This window comes from Dipodomys ordii, unplaced genomic scaffold (assembly GCF_000151885.1).
Source record: "Dipodomys ordii isolate 6190 unplaced genomic scaffold, Dord_2.0 Scaffold146, whole genome shotgun sequence".
Taxonomy (NCBI): Eukaryota; Metazoa; Chordata; class Mammalia; order Rodentia; family Heteromyidae; genus Dipodomys; species Dipodomys ordii.
The window spans coordinates 1,795,068-1,811,959 of NW_012267362.1; the positions used below are offsets into that span (position 1 = coordinate 1,795,068).

At 40.4% G+C, this 16,892-nt stretch overlaps 1 protein-coding gene across 2 annotated transcripts in view; it reads left to right on the forward strand.

Annotated features, from left to right (window-relative positions):
* The window catches only part of Sort1 (sortilin 1), a 64,459-nt gene that overhangs the window by 27,715 nt on the left and 19,852 nt on the right, over positions 1-16,892 (forward strand). For both annotated transcript variants that reach the window (XM_013031902.1, XM_013031903.1), the window contains exons 4-8: positions 4,572-4,674; positions 5,765-5,929; positions 8,862-8,935; positions 11,391-11,440; positions 12,572-12,702. In XM_013031902.1, coding sequence (XP_012887356.1) covers positions 4,572-4,674; positions 5,765-5,929; positions 8,862-8,935; positions 11,391-11,440; positions 12,572-12,702 — 523 coding nt within the window. The remainder of the gene's footprint in view (positions 1-4,571; positions 4,675-5,764; positions 5,930-8,861; positions 8,936-11,390; positions 11,441-12,571; positions 12,703-16,892) is intronic.

Below are 16,892 nucleotides of genomic sequence, written 5' to 3' on the forward strand. Positions count from 1 at the left end.
CCTTTCCATTTCTACCCTCAAATACCTTTTTTCAATAGGCCAAATGGATTCTACCCAGTAGGTGCAGAGCCTTCCTGAACCTTGGGTTCCAACCCCTGGCTGGCAAACCTGTAAAGATGACTATCACCCCAGTGGATCTGGAGGACCAAGAACTGAGCCAATGAGGATTTTTCTCAAGATTGCCTTGTTGCTTGGGATCCCTTTTCTTCTTTTCCATTTCTTCCTTTTGGGATGGAAATATCTCTACCATACCTGACCTGCCATTGTGGTTTAGAAGCATATAACTTGTTTGATCTTGTAGCTGGAAAATTTGCTTCAGAATGACTATACCTTGAATCTCACCTGATTTAGATAACATCTATATGATACTTTAGATTTGAGACTTTAGAATTGATGCTGGAATGAATTAAGACTTTGGGGGATGTTGAAATGTAACATGCATTTTTCATGTGAGAAGGACATGAATTTGGTTGGACCAGAGGCAGACTGAATGTGTCCCTCATCAAATTTATACCTTGCAATCCTATCCTCCAATTCAGTGGTATAAGAGGAGGTAGCTCAAGGCCAACTTGGGTAAAAAGTTGGTAAGACTTCAACTCAAACAATAGCTGGCCATCTATCATCCTAGCTGTGTATATCATAAATAGGAGGATCATAGCCCAATTCATAAATATAAGATAAAATACCAGAAGATAAGTAAAGAGCTGGAAGTATGACTCAAGTAAGGTAAAACATCTGACTACAAAGACCTGAGTTCAAGCCCTAGTACCACAATAGTAAATTAAATAAATAAATTCTCAGAGAACTTTCTTGGCCCTTCTGTCTTGTGAGGTTACAGTGATGAGGTTTGATTGACTAAAGAGTCCAGTTCTTCTGAAAATCTAATGAGCTGTTTGAGGAAGCAGAAACATGTTCAGGGGAAGAACACAAATGGGAGGAGGAAGTGTGAGAAAAATGCAGTCATCATATCCAATGAAGATTATGTAAAAATTGAACTATGTAATTTGAGAGTAGGGATGGAAGAAGGAAAAATGGGGGCGAATTATGGAAGGGATGACATTGATCAAGAAGCATTGTAGTCATAACCTGACTTAGAGAATTGAAACCTCTTTGTACAACTACATCATCATCGTCTAATAATAATAATAATAAAGATGACAGTTTGATCTGAGTGTGGTACATACGTATAATCCTAGTGCTTGGAAGGCTGAGCCAGAAGAATGATGAGTTGGAGACCAGTCTGGGTTCCATAGTGTGACTTTGTCTCTAAGGCTATACAAACAAAAACAAGATGGCAGTTTCTGAGCCAGGAATTTGGCTTTGACCAGACACTAAATCTAAGAGTGCTCTGATCTTATCCTTCAGAACTGTGAGAAATAAATTTCTATTGTTTACAAGCCACCAGTCTACAGCTTTCTTTTATAACCATGCAAATGGACTAAAACAAGTTGTATTCTACATATATTTATTTTAGTGTTGTCTTGAGTAATAAACAAGGCACTTATTTATGTGCAAACTCTTATTCATATTTATGCCACAGATATACATGAATATGATAATTTCTCTTATAATGAGGAAGAATGGATATTATGATAGAAGGATATAATTGTTATTATTATTATCATTATCATTATTATTTTGCCAGTCTGGGCCTGAACTCTGAGCCTGGGCACCATCCCTCAGCTCTTCAGCTCAAGGCTAGTGCTCTACCACTTGAGCCATGCCTCAAGTCTGGCTTTTTGCTGGTTAATTGGAGATGGGTTCCTATAGACTGTTCTTCCCTAGATGGCTTCAAACTGGTGTCCTCCAGGTCTTAGCTTTCTGAGTAGCTAGAATTATAAGCATGAGCCACCATCATCCAACTAGAAGATTTGTTTCTAAAGCAGATAGTTTGACAGGTTTCCATTGTTACTTAATCATTTGACTGCTACTTATAGTTTTATCAATTTTGAAAAGTAGATGTATTTTTCAGAGTTTTTGATTATTTCTTCCACATGATATATATTGCATGTACATGTATACTGACAGAAAATAAGGCTACATTTAAATAAAATGCTCGGTTAAAATATGCTTCTATGCTATCAAGGTAGTTTATGCCTGTAAATCCCTACTGGAAGGTAGCGATTGGGAGGGTTGATGTTTGAAGACAGCTTGGGCAAAATGTTAGACTTCTCCCATCTCAATAAAAGCTGTGTGTGATGGTGAGCACCTATGATTGCAGGTATGCAGGAAGCCATAGGTAGGAGGATTGTGGTTTGAACCTGAGCCCAGACAAAACCCTACGCAGGTAAGAACCTGCCTAAAAAAACAACTAAAACAGAAAAGGGGCTGGAGGTGGAGCTCAAGTGGTAGATAGAACGCCTGCCTAACAAGCATGAGACACTGAATTCAAACTCCAGAACTGCTAATACACACACACACACACACACGCGCGCGCGCGCGCGCGCGCACGCACGCATGCACGCACGCACAGGCACAAACACGCACCCATGGATAGACACTTGTAGATCCAAAGCAGACTTGACAGAATCCTATTTTCAGTAATTTGGTACTAGTCCATTTTTTCCATTTATTTAACTATTTAAAGTATCAAAGAGTTGCAGTAATGTTTTTGTTTTATTCATTTTTTGGTTTTTGCTTATCTGAGAGGCAAGGGTGTGTTTGTTGTATCAAGTTTGGAAAAAAATGAACAATTTTGTTTAGATTCCCTGGGAATTTGTGGCAGTTCCCTGGGAATATCATAAAGGAGGAATGATTTTCAAGCTAGTAATAGCTGCTACAACCCCTTGGAATGTTGTTTGGGCTGTGACTGATGTGTACCCTGCAGAGCTGGCCGTTGTTTATGCACATCTCTTGATGACTGTCAGAAAGATAATAACTGATCTTGTCCTTCAAAATCAAACTTAAGGCAATGTAATAATCTGTTGGTTGGTGCCTAATCTCTATTTTATATACGTAGGCATTTTCTCTCTACATGTGCTAAGGGAGAGGGAGTCATTCAGACAACTTAAAGACGTGGTTTGGTTTAGCCTACATGATCAGAGGTATGTAGAGACAGGCATTGATGCCTTCTCTCTCAGGCTTTTATTTATCTGAGGTGTACTGCCTGGTCAAAAGAGAGAAAACATCAAGTTATAAGAGAGGGAAAAAAATTCACAAAATTCACAAATAATTAGAAGTTGTCTTGGTAGTGACAATTAAAAGACTTGGACTACTTTCAATTTTATCCTGAAATACTTGACTTTTGCTAAATTGCCTCCCCTAGCAACTCATGTGAAATAAGGGAGTTGCATGAAGAATTTTCAGTGCCTGGGCGTTGTCCCTTAGCTTTTTTCTGCTAAAGACTGGCACTCTACTGCTTCCTACTTTTTAGTGGTCAATTGGAGATGAATTCATGGGCTTTCATCCTTGGGCTGGCTTTGAACTGTGATCCTCAGATGTCAGCCTCCTGAGTAGTTCAGATTACAGGAGTGAGCCATTAGCACCCAGATCTGAAATTCTTGATTACTTGATGCTACAGACAAAATTGGCAAAACACTTTTAAAGTCCTAAGTCCTATTAATGAGTACCACCGTATATTACCTAATTTTCCATGTATAGTCATCTTCACTGGTAGATACTAAACTGTAATAAATATTAAGATTTAGCATTCTTTATTGTGTCTGAAGAGTGCTACCTATAGTATTAAATTTGTCTACTGATAGTTTGTTTACTGTTCTCAAAATTTAAACATGGATTCAAAATACTTCTCAAAGGTTTTGTGGAATGAACTTCTGGGAGAAGCCAAGAGTTGAGATTCATTGTTTGATTTTCCTAGCTATGTTTTGTGTTACATTCATTAGAAACATGTGCCCAGTGATGGTAACTTTGAGCAGTAGAAACTTCAAGACCCCACTAATTAACCTGCAACTTTCCCATAAACGCTATAGATTAATAGACTAGTTAGGAGTCTTTGACTACATCTAACGTATGTCCCAAGTCACTCTAGCATGAATAATAAAGGAATGATCAACTCACTAAACAGAGGAAAGGCGGGCTTCAGAAGAACAACTGAGAAATTCTCAGTTGTCCTAGCTTTGTGACAAAATGATTAGCAATTTTTGCTTTTGTATGATGGATTTCTCGGCCTTGGCGTTGGTGATGTTTGAGGTTGTGGGACTGTCCTGTTTATCTACAGATGCCCTGGCAGCCTCACTGACCACCGTCTACTTGATACCAGTAGCACCTGAACCGAGTTATGATAATTAAAATGTCTCCAGATGTTCCAAGTATGGTAGTAGGGGGTAGGGTACAAAACACTCTTGTTGAGAACTACTAGTCTAGAAGATGACAGACCGCCTTGTCAAGTGTCTATGCTGGAAGAAAATGTATATCAAGCTTCCCCTTTCTGTCTCTTTGGCTCCGCGTAGGTTAGTCTTCTATTCCAGAAGCCATGACTGGAGTAGGGAGGGAGATTTCTCAGGGAGATTTCCCTGAGACCAATCAGACCTCAAAAAGTCATGCAATGGAGAAATAAAAGCTGACAATATCTGTAACCACCATACTCTAAATTTGCTTTTATTTTCTTTCAGTGAGGATTATGGAAAGAACTTCAAAGATATTACAAATCTCATCAATAACACCTTCATTCGGACTGAATTTGGCATGGCTATTGGTCCTGAGAATTCTGGAAAGGTGAGACTTGTTCTGCATAAATGAAGCTGGGGCCCACTGCCATACACAGGATTATCATAGGCTAGTATTGGCATGATGCAGTGATATTTAATTTAGTATTTCTCTATTTAAAAATTAAGTATAACCTGGGCATTAGTGGCTCACATCTTTAGCTACTCAGGAGGCTGAGATCTGAGGATTGAGGTTCAAAGCCAGCCCAGGCAAGAAAGTCTGTGGACTCTTATCTCCTATTAACCACCAAAAAGCTGGAAGTAGAGCTGTCTCAAGTGGTAAAGGGCTAACCTTGAGCAAAAAATTCAGGGACAGCGCCCAGGTCTGGCACCAAAGGAAAAAAAAGTGTTGTTTAATTTTGATCACATGAATCTTTTTGTTGTTGTTATTGTTCCTATGTAAGATGCACCGAAAGCCTTTCATACTTACACGGTAGTTGTTTTATCAATATACTGTTTTCAACAGCATTTCAGTCTTTTGAGAAACAGACAATGTTAAAACTGACCAGGCTGAAAATCACAGGTTTTATATGTAGCACAATTCAAGATGATATTTTTTTCATAAAATGTGAGGCTTAATACGGAGCAACTAACTTCTCTTATGAATCTAAAATTTTGTGTGTGATGCTGAGGTTTGAATTTCGGGCCTGGCACCTGTGCAGCAAGCACTCTTACTGCAGGGCCATGCCTCCAGCTCTGCTTTTCACTTATTACTTTTGAGATAAGGTCCTGCTTCCTGCCTCAGTACATGCCTGGAAGCCAGTAACCTAAGTTTATGTACTTTCAGTTGTAGCTAACAGGCACTCTCCACTATAACCAGCTTCTCCTCCAGGTCTTCATTGAAAAGTTCTTAGGAACTTTTCTGCCCAAGCTGGCTTCTAACTTCCCAAGTATCTAGGATTATAAACACGAATCATTACAACACAGCCTTTTTTGTTTTGGTACTAAAAGCCTCATGATTGTTAGATGCTTTACCGCTAAGCCATACCTCCAACTCTTTGAAAAATTCTTTTAGCTAATGTCTAGTGAAAATGGTGCAAGAACTGCCTGTACTTTTAAAGTGTTATTCCTTGAATATAATCTTTCCTCTTCCTGGTCAGGTGATATTGACTGCAGAGGTGTCTGGAGGAAGCCGTGGAGGAAGGATCTTCAGATCATCAGATTTCGCAAAGAACTTTGTACAGACAGATCTCCCTTTTCATCCTCTGACTCAGATGATGTACAGTCCTCAGAATTCTGATTACCTTTTAGCCCTCAGCACTGAAGTAAGTCCAGAGAAACTTGCCTTTTGCATTTTTATATTCTCAAAATATATTTTCTTAAAAGATTATATTTTTTAATACTGAGCTTCTTTCTAGTGTATCTTTACTCATGACACATATATACTTTTTGCATTGGCTTATTTGGCAAGGAATTCAATTTCTGTATGCTATCTCTTTTGGATAAGTTTGATATGCAAGTTGTCATAACTTTTTTTTTTGCAAATTCTTTATTGTGATTAAGTGATTATATAATTCCACAAATTTCACTGTTTTGTGGGATAGTGATGCTTAGTTAAAGTCACAAACACATTCTATGATGTAAGTCGTCATAACTTTATAAGTGACTGGGTATGTTGTGTTATTCAAGCAATGAACTAGAAAGCAGTTTAAATATTCTTGTGTTGAAAAGACAAGTACATATTGTCAAATTCCTAATATTTTCATTGTGCTATTTCTTTGTTTCTTTTTTTGGGGGGGGGGTCCTGAACTGGGTGCTGTCCCTCAGCTCTTCAGCTCAAGGCTAGCGCTCTACCACTTGAGCCATAGCGCCACTTCCAGCTTTTTTCTTTTTGCTTATGTGGTGCTGAGGAATCGAACCCAGGGCCTCAGGCTTGCAAGGCAAGCGCTCTACCACTGAACCACCTTCCTAGCCCCTCATTGTGCTATTTCTATAGTCAAATTTCACCGTCCTTTTTTGTTGTTAATTCCTCAACATAAAGAATATCAGCATATCATTACTGGGCACTGGTGGCTCATTACTGTAATCTTAGCTACTCAGGAGGCTGAGATCTGAGATCATAGTTCAAAGCCAGCCAAGACAGAAAAGTCTATGAGACTCTTATTCCAATTAACTGCCAAAAAAAAAAAAAAAGCAAAGCTTTATGAGCTTTGGCCTAAATAGTAGAGCTCTAGATTTGAGCAAAAGATTAAGGGCTGAACCGGGTCGGGCGCTAGTGGCTCACTCTGTAATCCTAACTACTCAGGAGGCTGAGATCTGAGGATTTCTGGACAAGAAAGTTCATCAGACTCTTAGCTCCAATTCTTTGTCCAAGCCCCAGTACTGGCGCACACACACACACACACACACACACACACACAAAATAAAACAAAAAAAAAGACCTCCATATTGTCTCAGCTTATAAAGCATTTCTCTTTTTAAAAATAATGTATTAAATATCCAGTTTCAAATTCCCCCTCCCCATCTCTATGTTTTCCCCAGAGACCAGTGTTCCCTTTTTCTCCTTTGCCTTTCTTCAGGAAGTTCCCACGAATATCAGACCCGAACACCTGAGGAACTCCTTTAAGATAGGGAAAAGGGCAGAGGAAGAGCCGTCTGAGTATTAAACCTTTAGTGACAAGATGTTTGGGAGGAGACACAGAGAGGAGGGGCTACTCCAGCAGAGTCCAATTAGGCTTATTCAGTGGAGGCCAGAGCAAAGAAACTAGCTTGCTTGAGGGTAGGTGCTTCAGCTCTCCAGAGAAAAGAGCCTCCAAGCATATCTAAGGACCCTGGAAGGCAGCTGGGAGAGCTCTGAAGGCAAGGGCAGAATCATAGATCTCCCCTTTAACCACCTCAGGCCCATTGCCACATATCTTAAGGTTATTTAAACACGACTGTCCTCAGGGAGGGCTACTATCTGTGTTTCTACCTGGTAAGTTAGAAATGCTGGGAGGTGAATGTTATTAAAGGAGGGGAAATTTGAAGGCAAATCGTGGAGAAGAGTAGGTGCTGAGAACAGTATTAATGATACAACAACGTGTACCATATCTCAACCTGAATCCCAGAGTGATTAACTTTATACATCGTACCCTACAGCAAAAGTCATCCCGTTCCAGTCCATCTTTCAAAAAAATCTTGCTGGGACTGGGAAGTTGGCTAAGTGGTAGAGTCCTTGCCTTGCATGCATGAGGCCCTGGGTTCGATTCCTCAGCACCACATAAGCAAAAAGAAAAAAGCCAGAAGTGGCGCTGTGGCTCAAGTGGTAGAGTGATCGCCTTGAGCTGAAGAGCTGAGGGACAGCGCCCAGGCTCAGAGTTCAGGCCTCAGGACTGACAGAAAAAAAAAAAATCTTGCTAGCGGGGCATGGGTGGCTCACACCTATAATCCTAGCTACTCCAGAGGCAGAAATCTGAGAATCAAAGTTCAAAGTCAGTCCAGGCAGGAAAGTCTTTAACATTCTTATCACCAATTAACCAGAAAACCAGAAGTGGTACTGTGGCTCAAAGCTAGAGCTCTACCACTTGAGCACTGTTTTTGTTTTTGTTTTTTTGTTTTGGTAATTAATTCGAGATAAGAGTCTCACAGACTTTTCTGTCCAGGCTGGCTTTGAACTAAGATCCTAAGATCTTAGCCTCCTGAGTAGCTAGGATTACAGGTGTGAGCTACTGGTAGCTGGCTGTTTTTTCGTGTTCTGCATGCAGTGAAGGAGTTTTATCCCCTCCTTCCCCGCCTTTGCCAGTCCCAGTCTGATGCAATTGTACCTCATCTCCCTGCTTGCCTTTTTTGTTGTTGTTATACTGCTCATCATTTCAGTCCGTGCCTCTGCCTTCTTCAGGAAGCAATCACTATGCAGTATGCCTCTGTCCCCACTTGTATACTAAACTGTGTCCATAACACCATGTGATGTTGAGCTCTCTTCTTATCTATGTTCCTTATTAAACCGTGAGCTTCTTGAGAGGAGGGAGTATTTCTTCATCTTTGTAGTCTCAGTGCAACAGCTGGTAAAGTGTCTGGCACATAGTGGGCACTTTATGTGCATTTGTTATTCTCAACATTCAAGACTGAAGGAGTGTGTGTTTGCATGTGCATGTGCACTGTGTGCAGTACAGGCAACTGTAGTGGAACTAGAATGATTGAATATGAAATATTAAAGGTCATATAAGCAGCTGCACAGGATGAAGTTGAAATGTTGATAAGTCATTTATACTCTTTTAGAATGGACTGTGGGTGTCCAAGAATTTCGGAGGAAAATGGGAAGAAATCCACAAAGCAGTGTGTTTGGCCAAATGGTGAGTAACAGAAAACTCCATCTGTGCAGAGCCCTAAGCCTTTAGTGCTGCCATACGTCACATGAGTAAATGTAGACCACTTACTGTAGGTCAGATACTCTTAAGTGTGCCATGAGGGATTCAAGAGAGGGCTATGACACAGGCCTTGCTCCAAAGCAGCCTTTAATTGTGCTGGGAGAAAAAAGATGTATCCTCACTGAATGTTCAAATATAAACAGAGCGTGTGACTCAGTAGCTGCTGCCTGCAAAAGGTTTATTCTTCATAATTGGTAACATCAATTAGAGCATAACAATGCAACTTTAATTTGGAGATTTTAATACTTTGCATGAAGATTTATACTCCCTTGTCTAGCAACCCATTTCAGTTAGATGTAGAACACAGTAACAACTCAGGAAGAAGCTGAAATAGTTAGCAGACTGCCCAGTTCCTGTGTCGGTGCACCAAAACCTACTCAGTTCTCTTGGCAGGATGCCTTGCCCCCTCAGGTGCCTACTTAAGGATGATATAGTAGAGAGATTTCTTACTTAGAAGTCAAATAATCTTTGCTCTAACCTGGCTCTGGTACTAGTCAGTGATTTAACCACTCTAGGCTTCAGTTTTAACTTTGCAAGAGATTTATTTGGGGGAAGGATGGTTGACCAAGCATTGAATTTATAGCCTTTATATCTTCAAAATTCTGTTTAGGCTTAGACCTTTGTCCAGAGTCTCTCTTTTTTCTTTTCTTTTGACTAATTCCAACAAGTTAATCCAGTGTCCCAGTTAATAGCAGATTACTGCCAGAATGAGCTATGTGGCTGCTAGCAACAAGCACATGACATTAGAATTACAGCTTGAGAGCTAGAAGGAAGCAAAAAACCCATAACAGAGTGGATAAAACTCAGTATAACAATTCAAAATGATTTAGTACTAGATCAAGAAAGGACATATACAAGAAAGGACAGTAACTTCTAATGGTTTATCGTTGATGACCTGTAACTTCAAGAAAGAGTTTTATGTACTCTATTTAGGAAATCAGGAAAACCTAATACAGATTTTGAACTATGGCTTAGTCAAAATTTTAATTTAATATTTAATTTAAATATTAGACATTTACTATTTAAATAAGGTGGTCTTTTCCAGAAATGCTCACTATAAATGAGATTTTTATAGCATCATTGTAATACATGCCACATCTGCTTTCACTTTATGAATTTTAATGGCTGTGTCTGTATCAAATAAGGTCTTATCAGGAAGGAAGTAATTATTAAGGTAACTAGATTAACAAATTGTTGGACTCCTGATGGATCTAAAATATGTAGGATATGGTTAAGTAAGACTATGCTAATTTTGATCATGAAAACCCACTCCACCCTTAATTAAAATTTATCTTTACAATGAAAAAGTTATTTTTAAATGGCATTTTATGTCTTTTTCTTACTTCAGTAAAAATTACTTTGTTCAGCTGTGAATATAAGATAGCTAGGCTATAACTGCTTACTTACATTTTAGGTCTTTGATTTCTAGGCGTTTACAACAAAAGTTTTGAAAGAACAGGCTCAAAATGCATTGCCTTTTGCTGGCAGTAACCTATAAGTATATCAGGGTCAGAATTTAGTTCCCTGTAAACTCCCTGGCCAAGCTACATTTTAAATAATTCAACCTCTGACCTAGTTGCCCATTTGAGATGAAAGATCTAAATTATTTAGCTCATTCAAAGCATTAAACTAGGTTCTGAAGGCAAACTACAAAGCCTAAAACTTAGTAAGTGACCTGAAGAAATCAATTAGTGTGGTAGAGATAAGACTGGGAGACTGATGAATGGTAAGTGGCTTGTATAGAATGGCACAGTGCTCCAGAACAGGGATTCTTAACCTCATCACTAATGACACACTGGGTCAGATAATTTGTTATCAAGGGAGCTGTTCTGTTCTGTGCATTCTGAGCTGTTTAGCAGCATCCCTGGCTTGTACTTATTAGATGTCATAACCAGGCCTGCCTGCCCCATATCCACTCTTACCCTAGTTCTGAGAATCAAAAATGTTTCTAGATGTTGCCAAGTGTCCCTTGGTGGCTAAATCACCCCTCATTGACAACTTGCTGTTCTAGAAGTTTAGAACTTCTAAACTGTGAGGGTCATAAGAAAAGCTTCACCGAAGAGCTAGAATTTAAGCTACAGTTGAAAGACTGTGAGGGCATGCATTTGGTTACAGGAGAGAAAGCATTTGGGGACAGTGGGCAATATAACATAAGAGACAGATTGGTCAGTCCATGTGGGTCCAGCTGGAAGACTGTCAAAGATGGAGCCAGGCTATGGGAAGCTCAGCTGTGGGCTGTGGAGAATAGGGTGCTCATCTCCTGAGGAGCTGGTACGTGTGGATAAGTCTTGTTATATTTTCCAGGGGCTTTGTCCCTAAGGTTGACTCAGTCTCTTGGCATCTTAAATCATTTCTTTTCTCTGTCTTTGCCTTTTCCTAGGGGATCAGGAACCACCATATTCTTTACCACCTATGTGAATGGATCCTGCAGTAAGTATATTTTAGTCCCAGAAAAGTGCCTTGCAGTCTATATATATATGGTTAAATATTCTGGATTATATGAAGTAGAAACAAAGATCTTTCCATTATCCTGAAAATGTAATAACTAGAGATAGCTGTTAGTGGTTTTTAAAATCTTCAAATACTACCAAATTATTATACTATGCCTGGATTAAATTAAAATGTAATCTATAGTTGAAGGCATTATACTTAAATCTTAGCAAGGTATACTATAAAGCAAATTCTACGCTATAAACAATAGCCAATTGAAATGCATGATTTCTTCAGACTATGGAATATTTCATTTAATAGAGCCAGTGACCTCCTAATATGTGGTCCAGTTTTTTTTTTTTTTTTTGGGTCCGGTCGTGGGGCCTGAACTCTGGGCCTGGGCACTGTCTCTCAGCTCTTCAGCTCAAGGCTAGCGCTCTACCACTTGAGCCACAGTGCCACTTCCGGCTTTATTCTTTTTACTTATGTGGTGCTGAGGAATCAAACCCAGGGCCTCATGCATGCAAGGCAAGTGCTCTACCACTGAGCCACCTTCCCAGCCCTAGGACATCTTTTAAATGGAGTATGAAGAAAGTAAAGTAGAATGCTATCACTGTGCTATTTTATGCACCACTGTACTAAAACTAAGAGAACTCTATTTACATCCATCATTAAATGTCACATGCATGAAATAAAATCTAAATACAAACTCCCTGTATCTGATGCCATATCAGGTTTAAATTATCACTAGATCAGCATGTATATGATTAAAAGTGCTTTCTCTACATAAAATTAAGAACAGTTTATTTATTTGCCAGTTGTAGGGCTTGAACTCAGGGCCTGGGCACTGTTCCTGACCTTTTGCTCAAGGCTAGAGCTTTGTCACTTAAGCCACAGCTCCACGTCTGGCTTTTTGGTAGCTTATTGGAGATTTTTTTTTTTAAGTCTCACAGACTTTCCTGCATGAGCTGGCCTCTAATTGAGATCCTCCGATATCAGCCTCTTGAGCAGCTAGGATTACTGACAGGTGTGAAACATGGGAGCCCAGCTTTAAGAGCAATTCTAAAGCAGCTGTTTGAAAGTAAGCTCACCAGTAAGAGGAATTTTAATTAATATTTTGTCTTGTTTAAGAAGCTGACCTTGGAGCACTGGAATTATGGAGAACTTCAGACTTGGGGAAAAGCTTCAAAACTATTGGTGTGAAAATTTACTCATTTGGTCTTGGGGGACGTTTCCTTTTTGCTTCTGTGATGGCCGATAAGGTGAGTATTTGTCTTTTTGGAGTCTAATACTTCTGCAGATATGTCTCATCAATCACTTTTACTTAGTACTGGTAGAGTTCTTGTCTTTACGCAATATTTAGTATCACTGTGAAGCCCTCAGGGCTATTGTGCACTTTGGCCTTTTTTTCACCTGTGAATTCTGATGTTGTTTCCTGAATTTTTTTTTTTTGTCGGTCATGAGGCTGAACTCTGGGCTTGGATGCTGTCCCTTAGCTCTTCAGCTCAAGACTAGCACCCTACCACTGGAGCCACAGCGCCACTTCCAGCTTTTTTTCTGCTTATATGGTGCTGAGGAATCAAACCCAGGGCCTCATGCATGTGAGGCAAGCACTCTACCACAGAGCCAACTTCCCAGCCCTGTTTCCTGGATTTGTAGATCCAGTATTGGCTTCACTTAAACATGGATATGGGCTGGGAGAGGAAGTGGCAGTAGTGATTGTGGGGAAGCAATCCACTTGCATATTATCCAAAAATTGTAATAAAAATTTTAAAAGATAATGCTGAGTTCTATTACATGCTTGGTACTATTTTATGTTCCCAGAATATAGCAGTGAACAAAACAGATTTCCTGCTCTCAGAGCTTATATTTAAGTAGGGAAAACGATGCTAAGCAACAAAGTTCATCAGGTTGTAATTAAACCTATGAAGCAATCTAAAGCCGAGTAAGGAACTGGGAAGTAATAGAAATCACAGCAGTGCTATTCATATAGGGTGCATGGCTGGCTCTCAAAGACATGAGCCAGTAACAACATGACTATGTGGAGTCTAGAGGAGAACTGGGCGAGCCAACAGCAAGGGAAGGGACAGACCTTCAGGCTAAGGTGCACTCCATCTATAAAGAAAAGGAAAGAAGAGCTCCTTGTTTGGAGCATAATGAAGAGTGATCCAGAGTAGGCCCAGATTTTGCAGGGCTTTGATTCTTCATGTGTTGAGGAGCTGCACAGAGAATGTGAGTATGGAAGATGGATTTGACTTCCTTTTTAACAAAATCTGTGTTTAAGAATGTCTAAGAGGAAGCAAGAATGGAAGCAGCAGGGGAAAATAGGGGACTGTTATGGTAGCCAACCGAGGGACCAGGCTGTTCATGGATGAAGTGAGGTTGGGCACCAGAGGCTCACACAGTGGCTCACGCCTGTAATCCTAGCTACTCAGCAGGCTGAGATCTGAGGATTGAGGTTCTAAACCAACCCAGACAGAAAAGCCTATGAGACTCTTACCTCCAATTAACCAGCAAAAGGCAAAGCCTGAAGTGGAGCTGTGGCTCAAGTGGAAAGAGTGCTAGCCTTGAGTGAAAAAGGTAAGGATAGTACTCAGGCCTTGAGTTCAAGCCCCGAAACTGGCATAAATAGAAAAAAATCACAATAGGTAAGGGGAGGGATGGTAAGAGTATATATTTATTTTCAATGAATTGATGATAGGACTTGCCAGTGAGATATACTGGCTGCAAGAGAAGTAGGTTTGTGGGAGAAAAATTAAGAATTAAGCTGGGTACTAATGGCTCACACCTGTTATTTTAGCTACTCGAGGAATAAGATCTAAAGGATCAAAGCTAGCCTGGGAAGAAAAGTGTGTGAGACCGCATCTTTTATATAATTAGCAAAGAGGCACTAGTCTTGGGCACAAAAACTCAGGGACAGCACTCAGACCCTGAGTTGAAGCCCCAGGACAGACAGACAGACAGACAGACAACAGACATAGAGAGAAAGAGAGAGAGGGAGAGAAAGTGAGGGAGAGGGAGAGAGAGAGGAGGAGGTGGAAGAGAGAGGGAGAGAGAGGGAGAGGGAGAGAGGGAGAGAGAGAGAGAAAGAAACACCAGAGAGGGCTGGGAATATGGCTTAGTGGTAGAGTGCTTGCCTAGTATGCATGAAGCTCTGGGTTTGATTCCTCAGTACCACATAAACAGAAGAAAAGCTGGAAGTGGTGCTGTGGCTCAAGTGATAGAGTGCTAGCCTTGAGCAAAAAGGAGCACAGGGACAGTGCCCAGGCCCAGAGTTCAAGCTTCAGGACTGGCAAAAATAAATAAATAAATAAAAACTAGCAAGAAAGCAGAGCTGGAGGTATGGCTCTTACTGTGAGCAAGAAAGCCTACTGAGAGTGCAAGGTCCTAAGTTCAAGACCCAGTACCAGCAGAAAGAAAAAAAAGAAAGGGGGGGGGGAGGAAGAGAATGGAGGGAAGGAGGAAGGGAAAGGGGAGAGAGGGGTGAATCAAGGAAAATGGGAAGGAGGGAGAGAGGAAGAAAAAAAGGAAAGAGGAAGGAAGGAAGAAAGAAAGAGGGAGGGAGGGAGGGAGGGAGGGAGGAGAGAAAAGAAAGAGGAAGGAAAAGGAAAGGTATGAAAAGGAAAGGGGAAAGGAAAAGGAAAAGGGAGGGATAGGTAAGGTAGTTATATATAAGGACAATGTAAATCCTTTTCCGGTTCATAAGTGTGATGATTGGGTTCTCACGCGCTTGCGTGACATGTGCCTCCCTCTAAACCTTGTTACGACGTGGGCACATTACCCTTCTGACGTAAAAAAAAAAAAATAAGGACAATGTGAAATCATCAAAACCAAATGAAAGAATATATTTCAGAAGGAAGAAGTGATCAGTTTTGTTAAGCTTAAGTGAGATGTTGAGCCAGATGAGCTGTAGAATTACCTCCTGAAGTTAGCAAAGTGGATTATTGCTGCCTTTGACAAAAGCAGTTTCCTTGAAGTAATGAGGTTAGAAGGCTGATTCAAGTGGCTTCAGGGAGAACTGGAGATGGGGAAATAGTATACTAAGTACAGGTAACTCCAGAAATCTTGTGATAACCTTCCTACAACCCTATGAGCTCATAATATTACCTCAAGAGGAAACTGAGTAACCTACTTAGGGTCATTCAATAGAATACTAATGGCAATCAGTCGTATTACAGAGGTAGCCTCCTGTTTACTGTCTATACAATTTAAATCATATTATGCACATTTTGAGCTCTAATTTCTCTGTATAACAATGAGAATAAAATCAAAAGTAATCAGATATCTTGGTAGAAGTTGAAGAAATTTATCCCTGAACTCCTCTTCCTCCTCTCCTTCTCCTTCTTCTTCGTCTTTTTGCCAGTTCTGGAGCTTGAACTCAGAACCTGGATCCTGTCTCTGAGCTTCTTTTTGCTCAAGGCTAGCAGTCTACTATTGAGCAATAGTGCCACTTCTGGCTTTGTCTGTTTATGTGGTACTGAGGAATCAAACCCAGGGCTTCATGCATGCTAGGAAAGCACTCTATCACTGAGCCACATGCCCAGCCTCACTGAACTCTTTTTTTTTGGGGGGGGGGTCTGGTTGTGGGGCCTGAACTCTGGGCCTGGGTGCTATCCCTCAGCTCTTTAGCTCAAGGCTAACACTCTACCACTTGAGCCACAGCACCACTTCTGGCTTTTTTCTTATGTGGTGCTGAGGAATCGAACTCAGGGCCTCATGTATTGCAAGGCAAGCGCTCTACCACTGAGCCACCTTCCCAGCCCCTCACTGAACTCTTAATAGTAGTTAACCTAAGGAGTCTGGCGGCTTTAAAAATCTAAAGATTCTCTGACTACTCTGGCTACTATCCAATAGCTCACATTTGTAGGTAGGTAGCTAGACAGACAGACAGACAGATGGACAGATCTGAGAAATTGAAGCCAGGGCCTTGTAAGTACTCTACCACTGAGCTATCTTCCTAGACCTCTAGCAGCAGCTACATTAGGCTATTTATCAGAGAGTAGATTTTGTCTTCTTAAAAGACTCCTTTACCTGTCAAATACTCTCTGATTAGTTTTCTTATAGTAATTTCAGACTGTCCTTGGCCCTTCCTAGCCCATGCATGTTTCCTTGATTATGTCTCTTCTGAAGGAGTTCCTTAAAGGCATGTCACATCTTGACTTCCCTGTAATCTCCCAGTGTGAGTTTTATCTCCATTTTCTAATTATCTATTTTTTTGATTCTTAATTATCTAATACCAGATGAGTGGGAGTTCTTTGTTTTTTAAGTCCTGTTAGTTTTGTCATATCACCTAACATTTTGGATTTAGCATCCACTTATCAGGGAGACCATGCACCATTTGTCTCTTCGCTCTTGGCTTACCTCGCTCAACATGATTCCTTCTAGCTCTATCCATTTCCCTGCAAATGCCATTATTTTGTCATTTCTAATGGCTGCATAATATTCCATTGTG